Source organism: Mauremys mutica, chromosome 2, assembly GCF_020497125.1.
Source record: "Mauremys mutica isolate MM-2020 ecotype Southern chromosome 2, ASM2049712v1, whole genome shotgun sequence".
Taxonomy (NCBI): Eukaryota; Metazoa; Chordata; order Testudines; family Geoemydidae; genus Mauremys; species Mauremys mutica.
The window spans coordinates 217,239,985-217,264,365 of NC_059073.1; the positions used below are offsets into that span (position 1 = coordinate 217,239,985).

General features: G+C 45.7%; 1 protein-coding gene across 2 annotated transcripts in view; it reads left to right on the forward strand.

Moving 5' to 3' along the window:
* The window catches only part of ZNRF2 (zinc and ring finger 2), an 87,785-nt gene that overhangs the window by 33,399 nt on the left and 30,005 nt on the right, over positions 1-24,381 (forward strand). For both annotated transcript variants that reach the window (XM_045005619.1, XM_045005620.1), the window contains one exon: positions 20,766-20,861. In XM_045005619.1, the coding sequence (XP_044861554.1) occupies positions 20,766-20,861 (96 nt within the window). The remainder of the gene's footprint in view (positions 1-20,765; positions 20,862-24,381) is intronic.

The window sequence follows — 24,381 nt, forward strand, 5'->3', positions numbered from 1 at the left end:
TTAATGTGCTGAGTGTGAGTTCCATGTCTCTCCCCCTGTTTACCCTCAGAAAAAAATAGGTTTGTGACTGGTTCCTCCAGGATGCTACCTGGACCTGGGGTACCACTGAGCCCTCTGACTCACCTGCCGGGGCTCCCTCTTGTACTATGCTGCCATGAAAAGCCTCAGACTGCTTCCAGTCCCACACTTCCACCAGCATTCACACAGGCAGGGACACACCCAGCTGCCTTCAGTTACATGCAGGCTGATCAGCCACTACATGAACCAACAATAGAGAGGCTACAGCCAAGATACCCCCAGCCTAGGACCCCAGAACTGTACCCTGACCAGTATGAATGTATTACCCAATTCGCCCCTTCTTCAATGTGGAAAGGAATATGCAATATGTGTTAACCAAGCTGAGAATTCCCCCCCGCCCCGACACCTCATTCAAAGGCACTGGTTTAGATAAAGCAAAAAACAAGTTTATTAGCTACAAAAGACAGATTATAAGTGATAGCAAACAGATCAAAGCAAATACCTAGCAAATAAACAAAACCGCAAACTAAGCCTAAAATACTAGATTGGATATGAATTAGCAATTTCTCACCCTGGCTGATGATACAAGCAGTCCACCAGGTTTCCATACACAGGCTGGAAATCCTTTTAGCCTGGGACTAGCACTTCCGCTGGTTGTCTTTGTTTCTCTGGTGTTTCCAGGAGTGTCCTTGGGGAGTGAGGCCACTTGATTTCACACCCCACCTTATACAGCCTTAACATATGGTGGAACCCTTTGTTCCAAGCTCAGTTCCCACCCAGTTTGTGGAAAAATACAGGTACCCAAATGGAGTTCTGTATCATGTGCCCTTGCTGAGTCATAGCAGCCATTATTTACAGGTCCATTGAAATGTTTACAGGAAGGCTAAGCCCTTTTCATAGCCCATTGTCTTTGGTGATGAGCCATTAGCACTGTCTAGCTTCATCACTGTTGTACCTGAAAAGTTAGCTGTGGGAGTTTTCCAGAGTAAGCACATTCGAAATATAAACCATAGTCTCTAACTTCAGATACAAAAATGATACATGCATACAAATAGGATAATCATATTGGAAAAGCTGATTTGCTGAATGACACCTTACATTATTCATTTTGTACAAATGGCATCATAATGTCATAATCATATCCCCACGATGAATATGAGGTGTAGTGTCACGAGGTATTCCAGATAAAATTTAAATGTTTGTGGAAAATACATAGGATCCAAGATTTTTTGTAAAGTTTTAACTTAAAGGCATCCAGATGGTAGATCTTCACTTATTCCCCTCCACTCTCCCCCCCTCTCCCAACAACAACAACAAAATAAACAGCCACCCAAACCGTCTTACACTGAAGCAATTTGAATGGTGCACAGTGAAGCTGTATAAATTGGCAGGGAAGTAAGGCAGACCCAGAAGGATGTTGCTGGAAGGCTGAAGTTGGCAGAATGTTGTGGAGTACCTACACAGCAACTCAGCGGCAGTGAAGGGATGATAGGTCAAAATTTCAAGAAGTGTTTGAGATGCAACAACTGCAGGGCTGCCCAGAGGATTCAGGGGGCCTGGGGCAAAGCAATTTTGGGGGCCCCTTCCATAAAAAAAATTGCAGTACTATACAATACTATATTCTCATGGGGGGCCCCTGCGGGGCCCAGAGCAAATTGCCCCACTTGTTCCCCCAGCCCTGGGAAAAATAAACCTTCTGCATCTCGGCACAAACCCAGTTTTGAGAGAACTTCTTTACAAGGTATCACTGGTTCTCAGCATCAGCTAGTGCTGAAAGGTACTAAAGCTCATTAAAAGGGTTGGACAAATATTTTCTGTCAACTTTTTCTGGATCAAGAACTAGGGGTTTTTAAAAAGCAGAAAAAAATCATGGACAATGTCTGCTTTCCTTCAAAATTTGTTGTGGTTTTTTTAATTGAAAAGCTGAAATTAGTTTGTCAAAACCTGAATATGGTTTGGAGTTTCAGAAGTGTGTGGCCAAATGTTTGCTGTTTGCTGTTTGCTGTGTTTGATTGTTTAAAGAAACAATTAAAAAATTCTGCTTAAAAAAAATGCAAAACTTTTGAACCACCTCAGCGTGTGACCAAACGCCTGAGCCCATCCAGTCAGAGTTTTTTCCAGGTTTCTGATACTCTGCTGGCTTCCTTGACTCATATCTGTCTCCATAACTTTGGGTTCATTTAGGTTAGAACATAAGAACAGCCATACTGGGTCAAACCAAAGGTCCATCTAGCCCACTGTCTACCAACAATGGTCAATGCCAAGTGCCCCAGAGGGATTAAACCTAACGGGTAATGATCAAGTGATCTCTCTCCTGCCATCCATCTCCACCCTCTGACAAACAGAGGCTAGGGACACCATTCCTTACCCATCCTGGCTAATAGCCATTAATTGACTTAACCTCCATGCATTTATCTGTTTCCTAGAGACTGGCTCCATGGGGTCCCTCACAAACTGGAGACGGTTACTGTGGGTTTGTCTTTAGTATAGACTATGTACATATTCCATGAACTGAGCAGTTGAGCTTGTTCCAGATTCTGGGATGAGCCTATGTTGTGAAAACTGAAATGCTCAAAATAGCACATGCATGTGAATGCACACAAGGTGCTAAAATTAAATTAACCCAGGTGGTCTCAAATTGGGGGTCAGGACCCCTCAGGAGGTCACGAGGTTATTAGTGGGGGTCGCGAGCTGTCAACCTCCACCTCAAACCCCACTTTGTCTCCAGCATTTATAATAGTGTTAAATATATAAAAAAATGTTTTTAATTTGTGCTGGGGGGGGGGCGGGTTGCACTCAGAGGTTTGCTATGTGAAAGGGGTCACCAGTATAAAAGTTCGAGAACCACTGAATTAAACCCTCTGGAGCCTCATGGAATGTGTGGGAGGGGTGTCCCCCTTGGTAGGGTTGGGAAGGATATTGCTCTTCTCATGTGATCCCTCCCCTCAGTGGCTAATTTTAAATGAAGCTACCCTGACATGAATCTCCCTATGGCACTGAAATTAAATATAGACTATAATTTGGCATTTGAGAAATGAAAGGGATGGTAGCCCTAACAGCTTGGCTCTTCTGCAAACCTCAAACTGCTGAATGAGCTTTAGGGTAGGGAAGGCTGTGCCTCCCAAACAGCCTGGTCCTGCCCCCTATCCGACCCCCACCCACTTCCTGCTGCCCGACTGCCCCCCTCAGAATCCCCGACCCATCCTGCTCCTTGCCCCCTCACCATCCCCCAGAGACCCCTCCCCACCACCACCCCACCCCTGCTCCCTGTCCCCTGACCGCCCCGACCCCCCGCTGAGTCCTGACAGACCTCAGGAACGCCCACGATCCAACCCCCCCATTCCCTGTCCCCTCCCTGTGCCCTGACTGTCCCCAGGACTCCCTGCCCCTTAGCCAACCTGCCCAGCCCCGGCCCCTTACCCCCGGCTCCCTTTCAATGCATCCAGCAGCATCCCTGAACAGTGGCGCAGCATGGCTCCGGCAGGGCCCCTGAGCTCAGCCCTGCTCAGAGCTGCGTGGTAAGTGGGGGGGCGGGGCTGCGAGCTCCAGGCTGATCGGAGGGAGCTGAGCTCAGCCTGGAGCTCACAGCCTCCCCCCACCAACCCCGGCCTCTTACCACATGGCTCTGAGCAGGGCGGAGCTCAGGGGCCCCACCGGAGCCACACAGGGACGCTGCTGGATGCGCTGAGGCTCCAGGAGAGGGGCGGAGATGGGGTAGGGTGGGGCCGGGGAGGGAGCCTCAGCCATTCTCATGGGGGGGGCCCTGCAGAGCCTGGGGCCTGGGGCAAATTGTCCCACTCGCCCTCCCCTCTGGGCGGCCCTGAACAACTGTCAAAATCTGCCTGCAGACCTAGGCAAGGGTGACATTTCCTGAATGTGTGAATAGTCCTCAGACACTGGGGAAAAGCTGTGTATCTAAGAAAACAAAGAAAGATTGACTTTTCTTAGATGGTTCTTATTTGTTTGTTATGCATAAATAGCTGTGTTGATTTATTAGTGTTTTAAAACAGTTTGTACTGTTTTTAGTCTGCTTTGGCTGCTTTAACTGATCTTCATTGTTGTTCTGTGTCTTCGCCCTAGTACGCTTTCCAAACTCATACTTTGTTTTACATCATAATTACTTTCACTAGAATGCTAAACTTTCAAAATCAGATCATAAGGGTATGAATAGTTGGGAGAGGACTCTTTGCTGTTTTTCTTTTTGAGTTTTGTGTTTGTGGCAGTCTAACATTACTCCTCAGAGCATTCTGGGCCAAAAACCAAAAATTCAGTGTCAAAAAAATTAAAATTCTGCAAATTATATTTGTCAAGTAAATGTGGAGGCTCCAGCGTGGCATTGATGAGCACCGGCCACTGGCTGCACAGAGGTGGGAGATCACTGCAGCTTCCCCCCCCCCCCCCCTCGAGACACGCCTGCCCCAGAAAAACCCCAAGGCCCTGCCCCTGCATTCCAGGTGCACCAGGTGTGGGCAGGCAGACTCAGCAAGACAAGATTCAAGTGTGGAGGGGCTCTGTGTGTGTGTGTGTGTGGGGGGGGGGTGATCCAAGTGTGGGTTGAGAGGGTCCTGTGTGGGGCAATCTGGGTGCAGGGAGGGATCTGGCTGCACAGGGTCGTGTGTGTGTGTGTGGGGGGGGGGTGTTCCTGGGTGCAACAGTAATGGGACTCTGCAGGGGGGTCCAGTTGAAGGTGGCTTTGCGCTCAGTGCGGGGGAGGAATAGAGCTCAGCAGAGGACTCTGGATGTGGGTATCAGTGGGGGTTCCAGATGTTAGGGGTGTGGGGCTCAGTGGGGTGGGGAACCAGATGCAGCTGGTTGGGGCTCAGTGGGGTGGATCTGGGTGTGGGTGGCTCATCAGGGTTGTCCAGGTGCAGGGGGAGTGGGGCTCATTGAGCCAGTTCTGTGTGTGTGTGTATGGGGGGGTGGTGAGGCTCGGTGAGGTATGAGGGAGTCTGGATGCATGGAGCTTGGGTGAATGGGGGATCCCTCCCACTGCAGCTGAGGAATGATAGGTGCAGGAAGTGAGTGGCGGGTGTGTGTGTGTGGATGGGGGGGGGGGGGAGTTTGCAGAGCTTCCTGAAGCTTGGGGAGAAATCTGGGGGTGGGTCTGTCCTGGCCCCAGATGCTGTGCAGGGGAAGAGAAAGCTGCGCTGGGACTAGCAGCTGATGCTGGCGCAGGGGAGGAGCCACCAACCAGTTCTTTTCCAGCCCCTGCATCAGAAAATCATTTTTCTGCGGGGAAACAAAGAAATCTGTGAGGGACATAAATTCTGCACATGTGCAGTGGTGCAGAATTCCCCCAGGAGTATAGCATGTACTGTTTCTGTTAGACAATTAGAATAAGATATACATGTGCTGTGCTGGATTAACTTTTGAAATGGAAGGAGGATCTCCAGGTTTGCCTTGTCTCTCAGTGGTCTATTCACTGTATTAGGAGGAAGGGACATCCTTGGACTGATACTACAGTGGCCTGGCTTCAATACCTGACTCTTACAGAGTTCCTGTGCGTGACCTTGACAAGTTGCCTAACATGGAGGTGATACTTTTCCCACCTCACATGTAAGGATAATTACATTTAAAGTTTGTGAGGCACTCAGATAGTATGGTGAGGGGTTATGTGGCTACATAAATATGTGTAATGGCTCTGGCTCTTTTTTACCTTATTTGCTTAAGGATATCTAGTTACCTTTTTTTTAAAGCTTTATTTAAAATCAATGATATGCCTTTCTGTAACTCTCTTAATTTTAACAGATTCTTTTGTGGTTACTACAGAGCAGTTGTATCTACTCTCAATGAATTTGATACCACATTAACTGATTTAGGCCTCTTTGTTGCCCTGATGTATCTGGATTTACATTGACAACAGTTTATCTACTAAACACAAAGGACTTACTATATTAGAGAGCAGGCCAATTTGAACCTTCCTTTGATTGCTTCATTGACAATGACTTTAGGCACCTGAAAGTCTCTTATGGAATTGGTTATTGGAATGTTTCCTTGAGCTGGTGATAAAAGCAAACGGCCATAAATGCTTTTCTTGGGTCTGCCTTGCAGTAGCACAGCAGTTCCTTTGTTCTCTGAGTTATTTATACATTATGAGTCACTGAAGGACTGCTTTCTGAGAAGTTCTTCTACTTTCCCACCCAACTCGCCTTTTTTGTTTAGTACATTCAGTACTATTCTAACTGTGGTTGTTGATAAAACAAGTACAGTAGAACCTCAGTTATGAACACCTCAGGAAGGGAGGTTGTTCATAACTCTGAAATGTTGGTAACTCAACTATAACATTTTGTTGTTCTTTCAAAAGTTTACAATTGAACATTGACATAATATAACTTTGAAACTTTACTATGCAGAAGAAAAATGCTGCTTTTAACCATCCTAATTTAAATGAAGCAAGCACAGAAGCAGTTTCTTTACCTTGTCAAATCTTTCCCTTTATTTTTATTTTTTTTAGTAGGTTACATTTAACACAGTACTATACTGGTTTTTGTCGCTGATGCTGCCTGATTGTGTACTTCTGGTTCCAAATGAGGTTTGTGTTTGACCGGCCGGTTTATAACTCTGATGTTCATAACTCTGAAGTTCTACTGTAGTCCTTTCCCCCTTTAAGTATATATTAGGGTTGTAAAGCAATTAAAAAGATTGTGTGATTAAAAAGACGAATCATGATTATTTGTACTGTTCATAGAATACCATTTATTTAAATATTTGACGTTTTCTACATTTTCAAATATATTTCAATTACAACACAATACAAAGTGTACAGTGCTCACTTTATATTTTTGATAAATATTTCCACTGTAAAAAACAAAGGAAATAGTATTTTTCAATTCACCTAATACAAGTACTGTAGTGCAATCTCTTTATCATGAAAATTGAACTTACAAATGTAGCATTATGTACAAAAAAATGCATTCAAAAATAAAACAATGTAAAACTTTAGAGCCTTCAAGTCCACTCAGTCCTATTTCTTGTTCAGCCAGTCACAGACAAATAAGTGTGTTTACATTTGCAGGAGATAATGCTGCCCGCTACTTTTTCGAAATGTCACCTGAAAGTGAGAACAGGCAATTGCATGGCACTGCTGTAGCTGGCGTCGGAAGATATTTACATGTCAGATGCGCTAATGATTTATATGTCCCTTCATTCTTCAACCACCATTCCAGAGGACATGTGTCCCTGCTGATGATGAGTTCTGCTCGATAACAATCTAAAGCAGTGTGAACCGATGCATGTTCATTTTTGTCATGAGAGTTAACCAACCTTCTGCTGGTGGCATTTTTCTTTTTTAGTGGTTTGGGTTCTGTAGTTTCCGCATCTGAGTGTTGTTCTAAGACATCTGAAAGCATGTGCCATGCCTCGTCCCTCTCAGATTTTGGAAGGCACTTCAGCTTCTTAAACCTTGGGTCAGTGCTGTAGCTATCTTTAGAAATCTCACATTGGTACCTTCTTGGGGTTTGTCAGATCTGCAGCAAAAGTGTTCTTAAATGGAACATGTGCTGAGTCATCATCCAAGACTACTATAACATGAAACATATGGCAGAATGTAGGTAAAACAGAACTGGAGACATATAATTCTCCCCCAAGGAGTTCAGTTACAAATTTAATATATATATATTTTTTAACAAGCATCATCAGCACAGAAGCATGTCCTCTAGAATGGTGGCTGAGGCATGAAGGAACATATGAATATGTAACATATCTGGCATGTAAATACCTTGCAATGCTGGCTACAAAAGTCCCATGCAAACGCCTGTTCTCACTTTCTGGTGACATTGTAAATAAGAAGTGAGCAGCATTATCGCCTGTAAATGTAAACAAACTTGTTTGTCTTAGTGATTGGCTAAACAAGAAGTAGGACTGAATGGACTTGTAGGCTCTAAAGTTTTACGTTGTTTTGTTTGAGTGCAGTTACATAACAAAAAACCCCTACATTTGTAAGTTGCACTTTCATGATAGAGATTGCATTACAGTACTTGTATGAGGTGAACTGAAAAAAACGTTATTTTTACAGTGCAAATTGTAATAAAAATATAAAGTGAGCACTGTACACTTGGTATTGTGTTGTAATTGAAGTCAATATACTTGAAAATGTAGAAAAACATCGAAAAATATTTAATAAAGAATAGAATACCAATTGAAATTTAACAGTGCAATTAAAACTGCGGTGAATCGTGTTTAATTTTTAGTTAATCACGTGAGTTAGCTGCGATTAATCGACAGCCCGTGTATGTGTGTGTATGTATGTGTATATGTGTGTATATATATATATGTATATATATGTGTTTATGTATCAGGGTTTCTCAAACAGTAAGTCCCTCAGCCCGCGCCACTTCCAGCAGCTCCCATTGGCCCGGAGCAGCGATCCGCGGCCAGTGGGAGCCGCAATCGGCCGGACCTACGGACGGGGCAGGTAAACACACCGGCCCGGCCTGCCAGGGGCTTTCCCTACAGAAGCGGCGACCACTGTTTTGGGAAACCCTGGTATATATATTATATACATTTTATTTAAAGCCAATTGATTCAAAATGAGGCTCTAAATTTCTTAGAGATCAACGTAAGTCTTTTGCAGTGTCAGGAAGCAATAGCTAGAGTGGAGAGAGCCCTTTCTCCTAAAAATCTCAGTTGCTGTAGCTTCTGTCAGCTGCTTCATCAGCTCTCTCTGGTGACAATGATGAAGAGACGGATGGTGATATTGGGTCAAATCTTTTCATTTCCTCCCTGTTACTCATTCTCTGCTGCAGCAGATAGTGATGAGCACCATAGGCTTTATTTCAATTTTGGAGCGATTATTGGGTTGGTACTCAAACAGTTTAATTTTAAAATTTAGATCTCGGGCATTATTTCTTCTCTATACTCCCACCTCTCCTTCATATATAGTCTGCAATTCCCTTCTAATTCCTCTACTACCGTTGATCAAATAAGACTGTCTGCTCCTATAGGTCTCATTCTTAATTATTTGTATCTGTTAAAACTGGGATGAAAGCAACTTAAAGTAGAAACTTGTTAAATTGTTTCTCATACATGCTATTGGATCTGTCAAATGAATTCCAGTCGTACAGATTAAAACCACATATATTGGGAAGGCTTTGCCGTAGAAACATTTGACATAATGTTTATAGGGTATTTGTGGTGGTAATTTTGATCCTTCCTTTCTTTCTGAACTAATGAAGATATAGGTGGATAATACCCAAATCTACAAGTACAGTGTTGTTAAAGGTTAACACTAGTAATGAGAGGCTCCAGAGGGAGAAGAGAGAAGATTAAGGATTTCTTTTGGAATCTTGCTGTATAAAGAAGGGTGAAGTGACTTTTTATAAGAGGCGTTGAAGGCAACTGTTTTGAACGTGAGTACCCCTGAGGGAATTCTGCGCCAAAAAATAAAAAAATTCAGCACCCAATACTTTAAAATTCTGCAAGTTTTATTTGTCAGTAAATAAATCTGGAGGCTGCAGCATGGCAGTGGGGAGTACAGGCCGCTGGCTGCACAGAGGTGGGTGATCAGCCTTCACCCCCTGGGAAATGGATTTAGCAGTGAAGCTGCACCCAACCCTGACACAGCGCAAGGGCTGGGCCTGCCCAAGAAACACCCTGGGGCCCTGCCCCTCTGTGCCAGGCGCATCAAATGTGCGGAAGGCAGGCTCAATCAGGAAGGATCCCAATGTGGGGGTGAGAGGGTTCTGTGTGGGCAGCTCAGTGGGGGTATCTGGATGCACAGGGGATCGTTGGGGGTGGGAGAGTTCCAGGTGCAGGGGCAATGGGACTCTGTAGGGTGTTTCTGGTGAAGATGGCTGGGGGCTCAGCAAGGGAATCTGGGTACTAGGGGAGTAGGGCGTGGTGGGGGTCTGGGTGCAGCTAGTTGGGACTCAGTGTGGTGGGGGTCTGGGTGCGTGGGGGCTCCTTGGGGTGGTCCAGGTGCAGGGGGAATGGTGGGGGTCAGGAGACAGGGTAGCTTCAGATGCAGAGGTTGAGGTTCAGTGGGGTGGGGTTTGGGTATGATGGGTTGGCAGGGGGGGGGTTCTGGGTGTACAGGGAGAGGTTTGGTGTGGGGTGGTCCAAATGCACAGGGGTTGGGTGGATGGGGAACCAGCTTCCCGTATAACAATGGGGGCAGGAAGCAGGGGAGGATGCTGAGCTTCCTGCAGACAGGGGAGGTTTCTGGGGGTAGGTCTGACCCAGCTCCGTCTGCTCTTTGCAGGGGAAGAGGAAGTCTTGTTCTTCCCCACCTCCAGCCCAGCTGGGACTAGCAGCTGTTCCCGGCACAGGGTAGTAGCCACTGGCTGGGGTGTCCCCAGCCCCATGATGATTTACCTCTCCACTGGCTGCCCAAAACGATGTACAGTAACTCCTCACTTAATGTAATCCCGGTTAACGTTTTATGTCCCTGATCTATTAGAGAACATACTAATTTAAAGTTGTACAATGTTTGCTTATAATGTTTGGCTTTGTGGGCTTGGGACCAAGGGAGGCCAGCAGCCCCCCATCAGCTCCCCCTCCTGCCCCCAGTGGCCCCACGGATCAACAACTCTCCCCTCCCACCCACAGCAACCAGCTGTTTTGTGGGTGTTCAGGAAGCCCTGGGTGGGGGGGGGGAGGAGCGAGGACATGGTGCGATGGCCTCTTGAATGCCCTGAAACAGCTGATTGCTGCAGGCAGGACGTGTGGGGAAGGAGCTGGAGGCTGCGCGCTGCATCCTTGCTCCTCTCCCCTCTCCTCCCAGAGCCTCCTGAACTCCGCAAAACAGCTGACTGCTGCGGGCGGGAGGCATGAAGCCTCCCCACTCCCTCCCTGTGCTTTCTGCCTGCAGCAGTCAGCTGTTACACGGCATTTAAGAGGCTGGGGGGGAAGGAGCGAGGATGCGTTCGGGGGAGTGGATGGAGTGGGGGTAGACCTAGGGCAGAGCTGGGGTTTGAGCTCCCCCAGCACTTTGGAAAGTCTGCACCTGTGGAGTCGTGCATGTGCCATCTCCCGGAGGAAGGCATGGTGTGCTCCAGAGGGATAGTGTGGATTCATCATCACTTTCCCCAGGGCAGCGTTTGCAGCCACTGTCCGGTGTATTGTCTCCTCCCTTGGTGCTGCCTTGTGGAGTGTGAGGCTACATTAACAACAACGTGTTAACCCTTGAGGGCTCAGCAGAGTGCTAGTTCATCATTTAGCAGCAAGGCATTCCCTGGGAAATATCCCTCCTGATATCAACACGGTTGCTTTAGGAGAAGCTCAGGGAGCTCATGAGCAGGTCCCCAGACAATCCTTTGGTTAGAACTTGTTTAAAGCTTATTCTGTATATGTCTTTTGTCCGGCGAAAATTTTTTCCCTGGAACCTACCCCTCCGCTTCCCCCCCCCCCATTTACATGAATTCTTATGGGGAAATTGGATTTGCTTAACATCATTTCGCTTAAAGTCGCATTTTTCAAGAACATAACTATAACATAAGCGAGGAGTTACTGTATTTGTGCTGCTAGGGAGGAGTGCGTGATCACTCTTGCAGCTTCCCTTTGCTTCCCTGTCAGTCATTTTTCTATGGGGAAGCAAAGAAATCTGCAGGGAACTTGAATTCTGCACATGTGCAGTGGCACAGAATTCACCCAGGAGTACATGAGGTAGGCTTGGCACGCTGGCCAAATAATGTCAGTTTACTGCCTATTATTTGTCCCTGGTTAAATATTATCAAATATTTCAGCAAGAATGCCCTGATTGCATCATGTTGTTGTCTACTGTTAGCAAGCCTATTCAGTGTCTTGCTCACTCATTTTACTACATGCTAATGCCACCTCTGGGGAAAAAGGTAAATTAATTATAAGTTGAGCATCTTGATTGAATGGAATCCTTCCAGAGCAAACATATGTATGTCTTTATTTGTATACCATGCCATCGATGCTTGGGCAGTTTACAAAGCACATCAAACAAATTTAGATATGGTCCCTGCCCTGAAGAGTTTACAATCTAAATTGACTACACAAACATGCATAATAAATTAACTCAAAAGGGAATGGGGGAGGGAGAGAAGGGTTCACAGTCATCTTCCCCCAGCACAAAGAAAAGATGCACAGCCGTTAAGCTGCTTGAAGAGTTGGCCTGTTGCCTGCCTAGCAAAAGTGCATGTAAAATGACTTTTTTTCTTTTATGGTTGCTATGTGATTGACTTATTTCTATTTAATTTATTTTTTCTATTCTAACTATTCAGACTTGAATACCGTTCACGTTGAACTGCTATTCTAACATTGGTAGAAAAGTCAAAAGTTCATTTTTAGAACTTGATTTAATTATTTCACATTTTTGAGTTATTCCAAGTCAGTCAAGTAACTTTTGTAATTAGCTTAGCCTTTAAAAGATATGCCTGACCATTAAGTCTTAATCTTCAATGTTACTGGTCTAATGAATGAGTGCTTTAAAATTTTTGATCATTTGTGATAACATTTTATTCAAATGGCCAACCCTAACATGAGGCAGGTTAAAAAAATCATTGTGGAAAGGGAATTTGACTAATGGATGTGGGAATGGGCTCAGAAAATGAAAATAAAAATATTTGACAATGTAAGTAGTTGTTTTAGAGAATGATGCCCCAAGACAGAGGGGAGTATTGTTTCGATGGAGATGACTTTTTAATTGAGGAAGTGATTGCTAGTAGCAAAAGAGGGTCAGAGAATGAGAAATCGGATTTCAGCTGTGAAGGCAAGGATGGATAGGAATTCTGGTATGGTTTGGAGAGTTAAGATTATAAGCAAAATGTGATCAAGAGGGAGAAAAGTTAGAGGTAAAGTGGTTGGTGAGGTAATAGCAATAGGTGTTTAAGTTATCGATTGAGATTAGAATTTGACAGTCATGGCAAAACCAAAGAAATTCTGGAAAAACACTGAGTTGTCCTGTAGAACAGTGGTTCTCAATTGGGGTACACGTACCCCTTAGGGTATGCAGAGGTCTTCCACGGGGTACATCAACTCATCTAGATATTTGCTTAGTTTTATAACAGGCTACATAAAAAGCACTAGCGAAGTCATGAAACTTTTTAGTTTGTACTATAGACAATGGCTCTGTATACTGTACGCTGAAATGTAAGTACAATATTGTTATTTCAGTTGATTTATAATTATATGGTAATGAGAAAGTAAGCAATTTTCAGTAATAGCGTGCTGGACTACTTTTGTAGTCTTATGTCTGATTTTGTAAGCAAGAAGTTTTTAAGTGAGGTGAAACCTGGGGGTAGGCAAGACAAATCAGACTTCTGAAAAGGGTACAGTAGTCTAGAAAAGTTGAAAGCCACTGCCGTAGAAAACCAACCATTTAGGTTGGTTAGTGGCTGAAGAGAGGTGCTCAGTACATATTTATAAATCTCACTTGGTAGAGAACACTTCCTGTTGTGTGAAATCACAAGACTGAAGAGACTTCACACGATCACTTTCTTAAAGCTGTTCAGTCTTTGGTGTTCTGAACTCATCACACCCATCAGCAGTCACTTATTTGTCTTCAGTTTTAATCTGCGCCTCCTTTTATCTTGCACCAAAAATTTATAGTTCTTTTGTATAAAGAGGAAATTAACAGTGGGAAGAAATCCATTGCACAATATTGGAAGTAAATAATGTGGTTTGAAAAGTTGACTCCACATCTGTATAATTTTTAACCGATCAAAGCTTGTAGGAGTTATTTGCTTAAAAGTGTGGCATCAAGTCATTTGATATCCTTGCCTGACTTCTCTGCCTTATGGATGATTTAGTGCTAGAGATAGAACTAGGAGTAACACTGAGGAATAATATTGCAAAAAGCCTGGGAGCAGCCCTTCATAAGAACAGCCACATTGGTCTAGCCTAGTATTCTGTCTTCTGACATTGGCCCATGCCAGATCCTTCAGAGGGAATGAACAGAATAGGGCAAGTTATCAAGGCTTCCATCCTCTGTCCTCCAGTCCCAGCTTCTGGCAATAAGAGGTTTAGGGACACCCAGAGCATGGGGTTGCATCCCTGACCATCTTGGTTAATAGCCATTAATGTACCTGTCCTCCATGAACTTATCTAATTCTGTTTTTAACTCGTACTTCTGGGTTTCACAACATCCCCTGGCAACGAGTTCCACAGTTTGTGCGTTGTGTGAAGAAGTACTTCCTTTTGTTTGTTTTAAACCTGCTGCCTATTAATTTCATTGGTTGACGCCTGTTCCTTGTTTATGTGAAGGGGTAAATCACACTTCCCTATTCATTTTCTCCACACCATTCATGATTATATAGACCTTTTATCTTATCCCCCCTCAGTTGTCTTTTTTCTAAGGCCTTGTCTACACTACAAGACTATTTCGAATCAACTTAGTTCGAATTTGTGGATTCGACCTTATGAAGTCGAATTTGTGTATCCATACTAAATACACTAATTCGAATTTCTGAGTCCACATTCACGGGGCCAGCGTCGACTTTGGAAGCGGTGCACTGTGGGAAGCTATCCCACAGTTCCCGCACTCCCCGCTGCCCATTGGAATGCTGGGTAGAGCTCGCAATGCCTGCTGGGGGAAAAATGTGTCGAGGGTGGTTTTGGGTAACTGTCATCATTCAACCGTCACTCACAAACGCCCTCCCTCCCTGAAAGCGCCGGCGGGAAATCTGTTTGCGCACTTTTCTGGTCAGTGACAGCGCGGACGCCACAGCACTGCGAGCATGGAGCCCGCTGCGATCATCGCTGCACTTATGGCCGTTGTCAACTCCTCGCACCTTATCGTCCACCTCTGCAACAGTCAGCTGCTGAGAAATCGGGCGAGGAGGCTCCGGCAGCGCGGTGAGGAGAGTGGCGCAGACCTCTCAGAAAGCAGGGTACGCCGGGCAGTGGAGATCATGGTGGCAATGGGTCAAGTTCATGCTGTGGAACGGAGATTCTGGGCCCGGGAAACAAGCACGGACTGGTGGGACCGCATAGTGCTGCAGGTCTGGGATGACACAGAGTGGCTGCGAAACTTCAGGATGCGTAAGGGCACTTTCCTTGAACTGTGTGACTTGCTGTCCCCTGCCCTGAAGCGCCAGGACACCCGGATGCGAGCAGCCCTGAGTGTGCAGAAGCGAGTGGCCATAGCCCTCTGGAAACTTGCCACGCCAGACAGCTACCGGTCAGTAGCGAACCACTTTGGCGTGGGCAAATCTACCGTGGGGGTTGCTGTGATGCAAGTAGCCCACGCAATCGTTGAGCAACTGCTCTCAAAGGTGGTGACCCTGGGAAACATCCAGGACATCATAGATGGCTTCGTCGCGATGGGATTCCCAAACTGCGGTGGGGCTATAGATGGGACTCACATCCCTATCCTGGCACCGGCCCACCAGGCCAGCGATTACATTAACCGAAAGGGCTACTTTTCTATGGTGCTGCAAGGACTGGTGGACCATAGGGGACGTTTTACCAACATCAACGTCGGGTGGGCGGGCAAGGTCATGACGCGCGTGTGTTCAGGAGCTCTGGTCTCTTTAGACTCCTCCAGGCAGGTACTTTCTTCCCGGACCACAAAATAACGGTTGGGGATGTGCAGATGCCTACAGTGATCCTCGGGGACCCAGCCTACCCGCTAATGCCCTGGCTCATGAAGCCCTATACAGGCGCCCTGGACAGAGAGAAGGAACTCTTCAACTACCGGCTGAGCAAGTGCAGAATGGTGGTGGAGTGTGCTTTCGGACGTCTCAAGGGGAGATGGCGGAGCTTACTCACTCGCTCGGACATCAGCGAAAAGAATATCCCCGTAGTTATTGCTGCATGCTGTGTGCTGCACAATCTGTGTGAGAGCAAGGGCGAGGCCTTTTTGTCCGGATGGGAGGTTGAGGCAAATCGCCTGGCTGCAGTTTACGCTCAGCCAGACACCCGTGCCGAGAGAATATCCCAGCGGGAAGCGCTCTGTATCCGGGAGGCTTTGAAAGCAAGTTTCCTCGGAGAGCAGGGTAACCTATGACTCTCCACTTGCTTTCAAGAGAAACTGACCCTGGGCCTGTGTCAGTTTGTGTCGATTTGGATCTGCGGCTACATGCCGCGTTCTCCAAGTTTCCCCCACTTCCAAAGCACGTTTTTAAGCAAATTAATTGTTACACTCATTATTAATAAATCTTTCTTTTACTTTGCATTTCTGTTCTGGTGTTGAGACATGGACGCATACTGTGCTGGGCATGGTGTGCACTGACGTACAGACCGCTTCCTCCATAGAGGACTGACATCCTCCTGCTCCTACATAGGTCTCTGGGGTGGGGGACGGATGACAGTGGTTCTGCATGAAGGGGAGGGTTTGCAGGAAGGGGCGAGTGGTGCCTTCTTTGCATAGGGGTTTGGATGACGGCAGTGGGCTGCGGGTTTCTGCGTGGGAAGGGGTGATGGGTGTGGGAGAAGGGTGACTATCTGTCCGTGGATGAGGGCTCTTGTTGGGGCTCAGGGCAGCGGATAGGCTCGTGGATCTGTTGCAAGTGCATCGTAAGGGCAGCCTGCCTTCACAGTAATGGCGTGGCAGGCGCTAGGACCCTGGACAAGCATACACATTACGAAATGATCAGGGGCAGCATACACAACACAGAATGACCCTGGTGCCTACTGACTGCAGTGTGTGTGTGCCCCGCAGTTGATCCTTTCCCCAAGTCTGTACCCTGGTACTGTAGGCTATACCGTGCAAGTATGAAACCCCTGTCCACCCCATACACCGAAAAATCCTCTGACAGGAAAGACATGACGGAAACAGTGATTAACAGCAAACATCTTTTATTAATCTAATAAACAGTGGGGGGATGAACCTTGGATTTGGGACTGGCTGAGCCTATAAGGGAAGCACTTCTACAAATTTCTAACGTGAGAAGTGCGGGGTACACGGCCGCTCTGCTCTGGTTCAGTGACAGTTCTCACGGCCTCTACCACCCCTCCGTCTTGTACTTTTGGGTGAGGGGGGGCCAGGACTTCTTGGCTGGGGAGGGCGATTGCAGAGACACTGCAGGGGGGCCCTGTCCTCCAGCCTGCGGTCCTGCAGGACATCAACAAGGCGACGAAGCGTGTCCGTTTGTTCCTTCATGAGACCAAGCAGCGTTTGGGTGGTCTGCTGGTCTTCCTGCCGCCACCTATCCTCACGTTCCATGAGTGTGCGATGCTGCTCACATAGGGTCTCCCTCCAGTGTTTCTGCTCTGCAGCCTCTGCTCGGGAGCAGGCCATCAGTTCAGCGAACATGTCGTCCCTAGTCGTCTTCTTTCGCCGTCTAATCATTGCCAGTCTCTGCGAGGGGGATGCCGGGGCAGTCCGGGAAGGAGCCGAAGCTGTGTGATGGGGAAAGTTAGTGATTTCCTTGTACAGATACATTTTGGCGAACAGTGAACACCGTCTAGTCAATTTCTATGAAGAAGACCGTACCGGACAACAAGTGTCACGTGGTCTCCAGAGAAGCACAACATTTTGGCCTACGCTCTGATTGGCTGCGCCATTGCACAGGAGAGCGGAGAAGTCGGGAGAGATAGCAGAATCCCTCTAGCAGAGAGTCCTGGTAAGCCTTACAGTACATTATGCTTATCAGTTAACGGATAGCTGTGCCGTCGTGCTAAAGGCAATCTGGAAATCAGATACTATGACCCTTTTGCAGCCACTCCCGACACTGCAGGGGAAAGATCAATGTATGCTTTTCCTGTGTGGCCTACAGCACGTGGCTGCTAAGCGCGGGGCTTTGTTATGCAAAGTATAAGTAAACCATTAAGAACAGTAACTATTCGCTAATTGCCCTAATTAGATGCAGCACTTCAGTAACGAGATTACCCTGAGGCGTGTCTCTCGAGTGCAGAAAGAAAGGATGTTAAGGGAAGCACTTCACCGACCGGGACCCTACGCGGCCATGCTGGTAGAGGCGATGGTTCCCCTGTATCTGAGGATGTCGTGGCGTGGAAGAGTGAGCTTCACCGGAGGACCAAATAAGGCACCTCTTCCTCGAAACCTCCTGCGGAGGGTATTTGAGGAACTGTTTGAAGCATTTGTGGAATTGTCCATGGAGGACTATTGTTCCATCCCAATCTGTGTAGACCTACTGTTCGTTTAGTTTCCCTTTAAAAACTTTTAGATATAGTATTTATAGATAGAATTTATATTTTTGGTATACATGTTTTCGAGCAAATAAATATTTTCTTGTTTATACGACTTACCGCCTGATCCTTCCCCTGACTCTGAGTCCGGGTTCACGGCCGGTGAGGGTTGGTAGGGGATCTCTGTGAGGGTGATGAAGAGATCCTGGCTGTCAGGGAAAGGGGCATTGTGTTCGCTGTCGCCTGCGCCTTCCTCCACGGACCCTTCGTCGTCTTGCCCATCGGCGAACATCGAGTAGGAACTGTCCTGGCTCACTATGCCATCCACTGAGTCCACAGTCACTGGTGGGACAGTGGTGGCAGACCCACCGAGAATGGCATGCAGTGCCTCGTAGAAGCGGCATGTCTGGGGCTGTGCTCCGGAGCGTCCGTTTGCCGCTCTGACTTTTTGATAGCCTTGCCTCAGGTCCTTGACTTTCACGCGGCACTGCATCGCATCCCGGCTGTATCCTTTCTGTGTCATGGCTTGGGAGACCTTCTCGAAGGTCTTTGCATTACGCTTGTTGGAGCGCAGCTCCGACAGCACAGACTCCTCGCCCCACACAGCGATCAGATCCTGGACTTCCCGGTCTGTCCATGCTGGGGATCTCTTTCTATTCTTGCATTGGGCTGACTCCTCTGCTGGAGAGCTCTGCATCGTTGCAGGTGCCGCGGAGCTCGCCCCGATGTCAAAGCAAGAAATGAGATTCTAACTGTCCAGACAGGAAAAGGATTTCAAATTTTCCCGGGTCATTTCCTGTGTGGCTGCTCAGAACATCCAAGCTCGGACTGCTGTCCAGAGCGTCAACAGAGTGGTGCACTGTGGGATAGCTCCTGGAGCTACTAAGTTCGATTTGCATCCACACCTAGCCTAATTCGAGCTAGCAAGTGCGAATTTAGCGTTACTCCACCTGTCGGGGTGGAGTACCAAATTCGAACTAAGGAGCCCCCTAGTTCGAATTAAATGGCTTCCTGGTGTGGACGGTTGAGCGATTAGTTCGAATTAACGCTGCTAAATTCGATTTAAGATCCTAGTGTAGACCAGGCCTGAGATGAGCAATCCCATGTTCAGCTGGACATGGAGATGGGAGACTCTGTGTTTCAACTGTACCCATCTCCATAATTGCTCTCCACGGTAGTTTTTTCTTCATCTTCCTATTCCTCTTACGCTATTAGCAGAGGATGATTGCTGAAGGCTAGCTTTGAATGTTTTAGATTAACATTTTTTGTTGTATGTTATACTCATTAACAAGCTGTTAGACCTTAAGATGAGCATTTTTTCTTTGAGACAGCTTATGCATCAATCAGGGCCGGCTCTAGACCTCAGCGCGCCAAGCACGCGCGTGGGGCGGCATTTTCCCAGGAGGGCAGCCGGCGGGTCCGGCGGACCTTCCGCAGTCATGCCTGCAGGAGATCCACTGGAGCCACCGGACCAGCGGACCTCCCGCAGGCATGACTGCGGAGGGTTTGCTGGTCCCGCAGCTCGGGTGGACCTCCTGCAGGCATGCCTGCAGAAGCTCCACTGGAGCCACGGGACCAGCGCACCCTCCACAGGCACGTCCCCCGGAGGCGCGGGACCGGTGCCCGGCAGCGCGCCCCCTGCGGCATGCCGCCCTGCTTTGGGCGGCCGGATTACTAGAGCCGCCCCTGGCACCAATGCAAAGCAAACCAATTCCATTGATCAAAAGCAGTCTGCCACTTGAAATTTTCTTGGGATGTGGGTTCCAAGACTTGACCAGCCAACCTTCTTCTTTAATTAGAAGGCCACTGTCATTGGTAATCACAGATATTACAGCATTAAGCAAAGTATCATACACCATTATGGCATTGCATCAGAGTCCAGACTATCTAATTATTCCTTACCTCAAATCAGCTTGGGCTGTGATCTCACAAGCTAAGCAGGGTCTTGCCTGGCTAGTATTTCAATGAGAGAAGTCAAATTAAAACTCTGCTGCAGGAAGGTAATATCAGTGATTCAGTAGGTGAGCTGACACCTCTGAGTTAATATTAAATCTGTGTCCCAGTATGTGGTATTAGGGGATGTGACAGTATTGAAGCTGCAGTCTAGTGTTCCTAATTGCTTGTGATCACTAAAGATTTCATAGCATTCTTTGTTAAGAATGAAGGTGTTAACTTGGAGCTCCTGCCCAAATTCAAATTTTAGTGACTATGTTCTGTCTACCTTTTTAACTCCCATAGCCATTTCAGTTGATTAAGATATTCTCCACCTACTGTCCTAAACTGTTTTTAAAGTTGCTCTGAGTTATTAAACAACTGTATGTTCCATTCCAGCAGTATGTCTGTGGTAGGTGAACAGACTCAAATACATTATAGGTAAAGATTAAAAACCTTTGGGGCTTGATTTTTTTCAAACAGGGCCCAAGGACTTTCTTTGAAGACACAATTTTGTGCTTGCAGGATTTGCACCTGCAAAGCATTGCCATGAAAAAGCACACATGAAGTGTGAGACTGATATTAATAGTGTCCGTTTCACAGAGTGCAAAACTGTGCCTTCCAAAAATAGTGTTCTGTTTGAACACCCATGTTCTCTGAGATTTTTCAGAATCCAGGGAGCTGTAAAAATGTCAGACATATTATTTCGGTTGAATCCATAAAAGCTACTGGTTCACTTTTGGTTTTATTGTGTGTAAAATTTTGGATCCAGTACAAATATATAGTAGCTCTATATATTTATATATTTATTTTTTTAATAGGATTCAAGTGCCCTGTATGTTCAAAGTTTGTATCTTCAGATGAAATGGATTTGCATCTTGTGATGTGTTTAACGAAGCCAAGGATAACCTACAATGGTAAGTAAGAAGTAACCCAATATTTATTCTTCATTTTAACTGTTAACTGGGATAAACATTATTTTATTTTAGCTGTTGAGAAGCTCTTCTGATCTCACGTGTATGTATATATATTAATTAGATATGAATGCTACAACTACACTGCTTCTAAGATGCACATAAGTAGTATCACTTCTAACAATATAGGTTTGCATTTCAAAGTTCTAGCCTACCTAACATGAATGGCCCTAATTACCATTCACATACCTTTCTAACATGACTTTAAAGGTTGGCTTTGGGTCATTCAGCCTGCAAGCTGTTTAACCCTTTCTGGCCATGAGTTAATCTTTTTATAAGTTTCGTTGCAAGTATATAACAGTGGTAGCAATAATGATTTACATGTGTATATATTTGAATTAGACAACATCACAGAGTGGTACAGCTGATAGCATAAAGGAGACTGTTCAAGAAGGGAAGGTTTTGAAGCTTTCTGAAGGGTGTGGCTAAAGGAAAGTGGGTGATGGAATCAGTTTGTTTGGAAACCTTGGGATAGTGCTGGGGGATGCTGCTTGAGCAATAGAGAAGAATGGGCTAGCTATCCCAGTTAGGAGAGAGTAAAGCAGTTGGGCAGTCATCAGAGTGGAGCAGAAGGGAAGCTGGCAGGGAGGAAACAGGCTATGGAGAATTCAGACCGCAATTGAACCATATGAGTGAGTGGTACACACACACTGCTTGCTGACTGTCTGAAGCTTCTTGTCCTTGCCCAGAGGCACATGCATATGCTTGGCAGCTGATTGTCTAGCCAAAAAGATGATAGTAACCCACCTTGTGATCAGGGCCGGCTCCAGGGGTTTGGCCGCCCCAAGCAGCCTCCCCCCCCCCCTCCCCAAAAAAGCCACAATCGCGATCTGCGGCAATTGAGCGGGAGGTCCTTCGCTCCGAGCGGGTGTGAGGGACCCTCTGCCGAATTGCCGCCGAATAGCTGAAAATGCCGCCCCCTCCGGAGTTGCCATCCCAGGCACCTGCTTGATAATCTGGTGCCTGGAGCCGGCCCTGCTTGTGATTATAAGGAATGGTGAAGGAATATGCCAGGTTTCTCTGTACAATAGAATCTCAGAGTTATGTACATCTCGGAAAAGGAGGTTGTTTGTAACTCTGAACAAAATGTTATGTTTTTTTTTTCAAAAGTTTACAACTGAACATTGATTTATACATCTTTGAAACTTTACTATGCAAAAAAAAAATGCTGCTTTCCCTTTATTTTTTAGTAGTTTACGTTTAAACCAATACTGTACTGTATTTGCTTTTTTTGTCTCTGCTGCTGCCCAGTTCCAAATGAGGTTCGTGGTTGATTGGTCAGCTCTTAACTCTGAGGTTCTACTGTAACTTATCAGAGGGGTAGCCATGTCAGTCTGGATCTGAAAAAAGCGACAGAGTCCTGTGGCACCTTATAGACTAACAGACGTATTGGAGCATGCATCCGACGAAGTGGGTATTCACCCACGAAAGCTTATGCTCCAATACATCTGTTAGTCTGTAAAGTGCCACAGGATTCTCTGTCACTTTTTACTGTAAATTGTAAGCATTGGATTGGCTTGATTTAATTGTTCTTTTGAACTTTTCACTCTGAAATAATGCACTCCACTTAATTAGATGGACATCAGAAGTCTGCCGTTTTGGACTTGATAAAGAAGGGTTATAAGTGTGATTTTTATTTTATTTATTTATTTATTTATAATGAGTTTAAAGGAAGTGTAAGTAATGGAATTTGCTTTGCTGCCTTTACATTGCTGTTGTAATTTTTTCCTGGGTACAGCTTAATCTCCATCAAATTGCTTCTGGAAAGGTATTTTTGTATGTTTTCCTCTGCTTCCCATATTTAACCATTGCTGCCTTGACAAAATCCATCCAAAGGGAGCAGAATGTTTCCTTATGACAGCCAATGGTTATTTTAGAAACCTACTAAAGATGACAAGAAAAACATCTATTCTTCCTTCTCCTTTCTCTGAATTCTCTCTCTTGGGGAAAACAAAGGCAGTCTTACACTGGAAGTATAAGCAGTTTAAGAAATCGACAGCCACTAAAGAAGTGAACTCTCTTATGTGATCAGTTCATTTAATTCTCCATTACTTGTTCCTTCTGATATTGTAAATGAGTGAAGATTGCTTACTTCAACTCGAGGATGTCTAGCAGCATTTTTATGCTACTGGGATAGATTAACATTATTTGTCCTTTTATTATTGAAGACTGTGGTAAATTTATATCCACTTCCCCCCCCCCCCTCCACTGGCAAATTCATAAATCTGTTGAACTGTTAACCTGGATTTTGCAAAAATAAGTCTTTTTTGAACTAGTTTCTTTCTCTACCACTTTTCTTTGGCTATGGCATTTTTGGCAGTTAGAACTTCAGTAAAGAGGGTCCATGAACAACAAAATCTGGTAGTTGATTGCTTCACATGTTCTTCTGCAAAAAGAGAATGGTTTTACAAATGTGCCCTAATTTCAGGCTGACAGTTGATATTTCATATAAATTGGTACATCTTGTCCTTATTCTTTCCAAGATTATATGACCCGCTAGGGGAGATTGTGTTGCTTTACTGTATCTGGGATGTAAGAAGAGCCCTTTTTTATTTCTCTAGAATTATCTTTTCCATATCTCCTAGATTAGAACAACTTGTTCAATACTGCTGAGAAGGATCTGGAAGTTGTGATGGATCATAGCCTCAACATGAGTCAGCAATGCAATGCTGTTGCAAAAAAAGCAAATGCAGTTTTAGGTTGCATTAACAGAGGCATATGATGCAAGTCATTGGAAGTGATAGTACCACTCTACATGGTGCTGGTTAGGCCCCAGCTGGAGTACTGTGCCCAGTGTTGGTCACCAATGTATAGAAAGGATGTAGAGAAACTGGAAAGGATCCAGAGGCCAGCGACAAAGATGATCAAAGAGATGGAATGCAAACCCTGTGAACAAAGCCTGAAGGAACTGGGTATGTTTAGTTTGGAAAAGAGGAGCGTAAGGGAGGACATGATAGCGGTTTTCAGATACTTGAAAGGATGCCACAAAAAAGATGGAGAAAAATTGTTCTCTCTTGCCACAGAGGCCAGGACATGAGGCAATGGGTTCAAACTACAGCATGGCAGGTTTGGATTAAATCTCAGGAAAAACTTCCTAACTGTAAGAACAGTAGGACAATAGAACAGACTGCCTAGGGAGCTTGTGGAAGCTTCTTCACTGGAGCTTTTCAAAAGGAACTGGATCACCGTCTGTTTTGTATGGTTTGGACTCAACAAATCCTGCATCTTGGGAGGGGGTTAGACTAGAAGATGACCTTTGCGGTCACTTTGATTTCTAGAATCGTAGGATTAGAAGAATCTAGCCATTTTCAATCAAGGTTATTGAATCAAGATGTGCACTGTAATCTGCTACAATATAGCAGGAATCTTGGTTCTGGAAAGGGAAGCACTCACTCCACTGTGGGCAAAGCCATTTACTGCAATTTGCTTATGTTATGTAACCATCTGATTGTTTGCAGAGCTG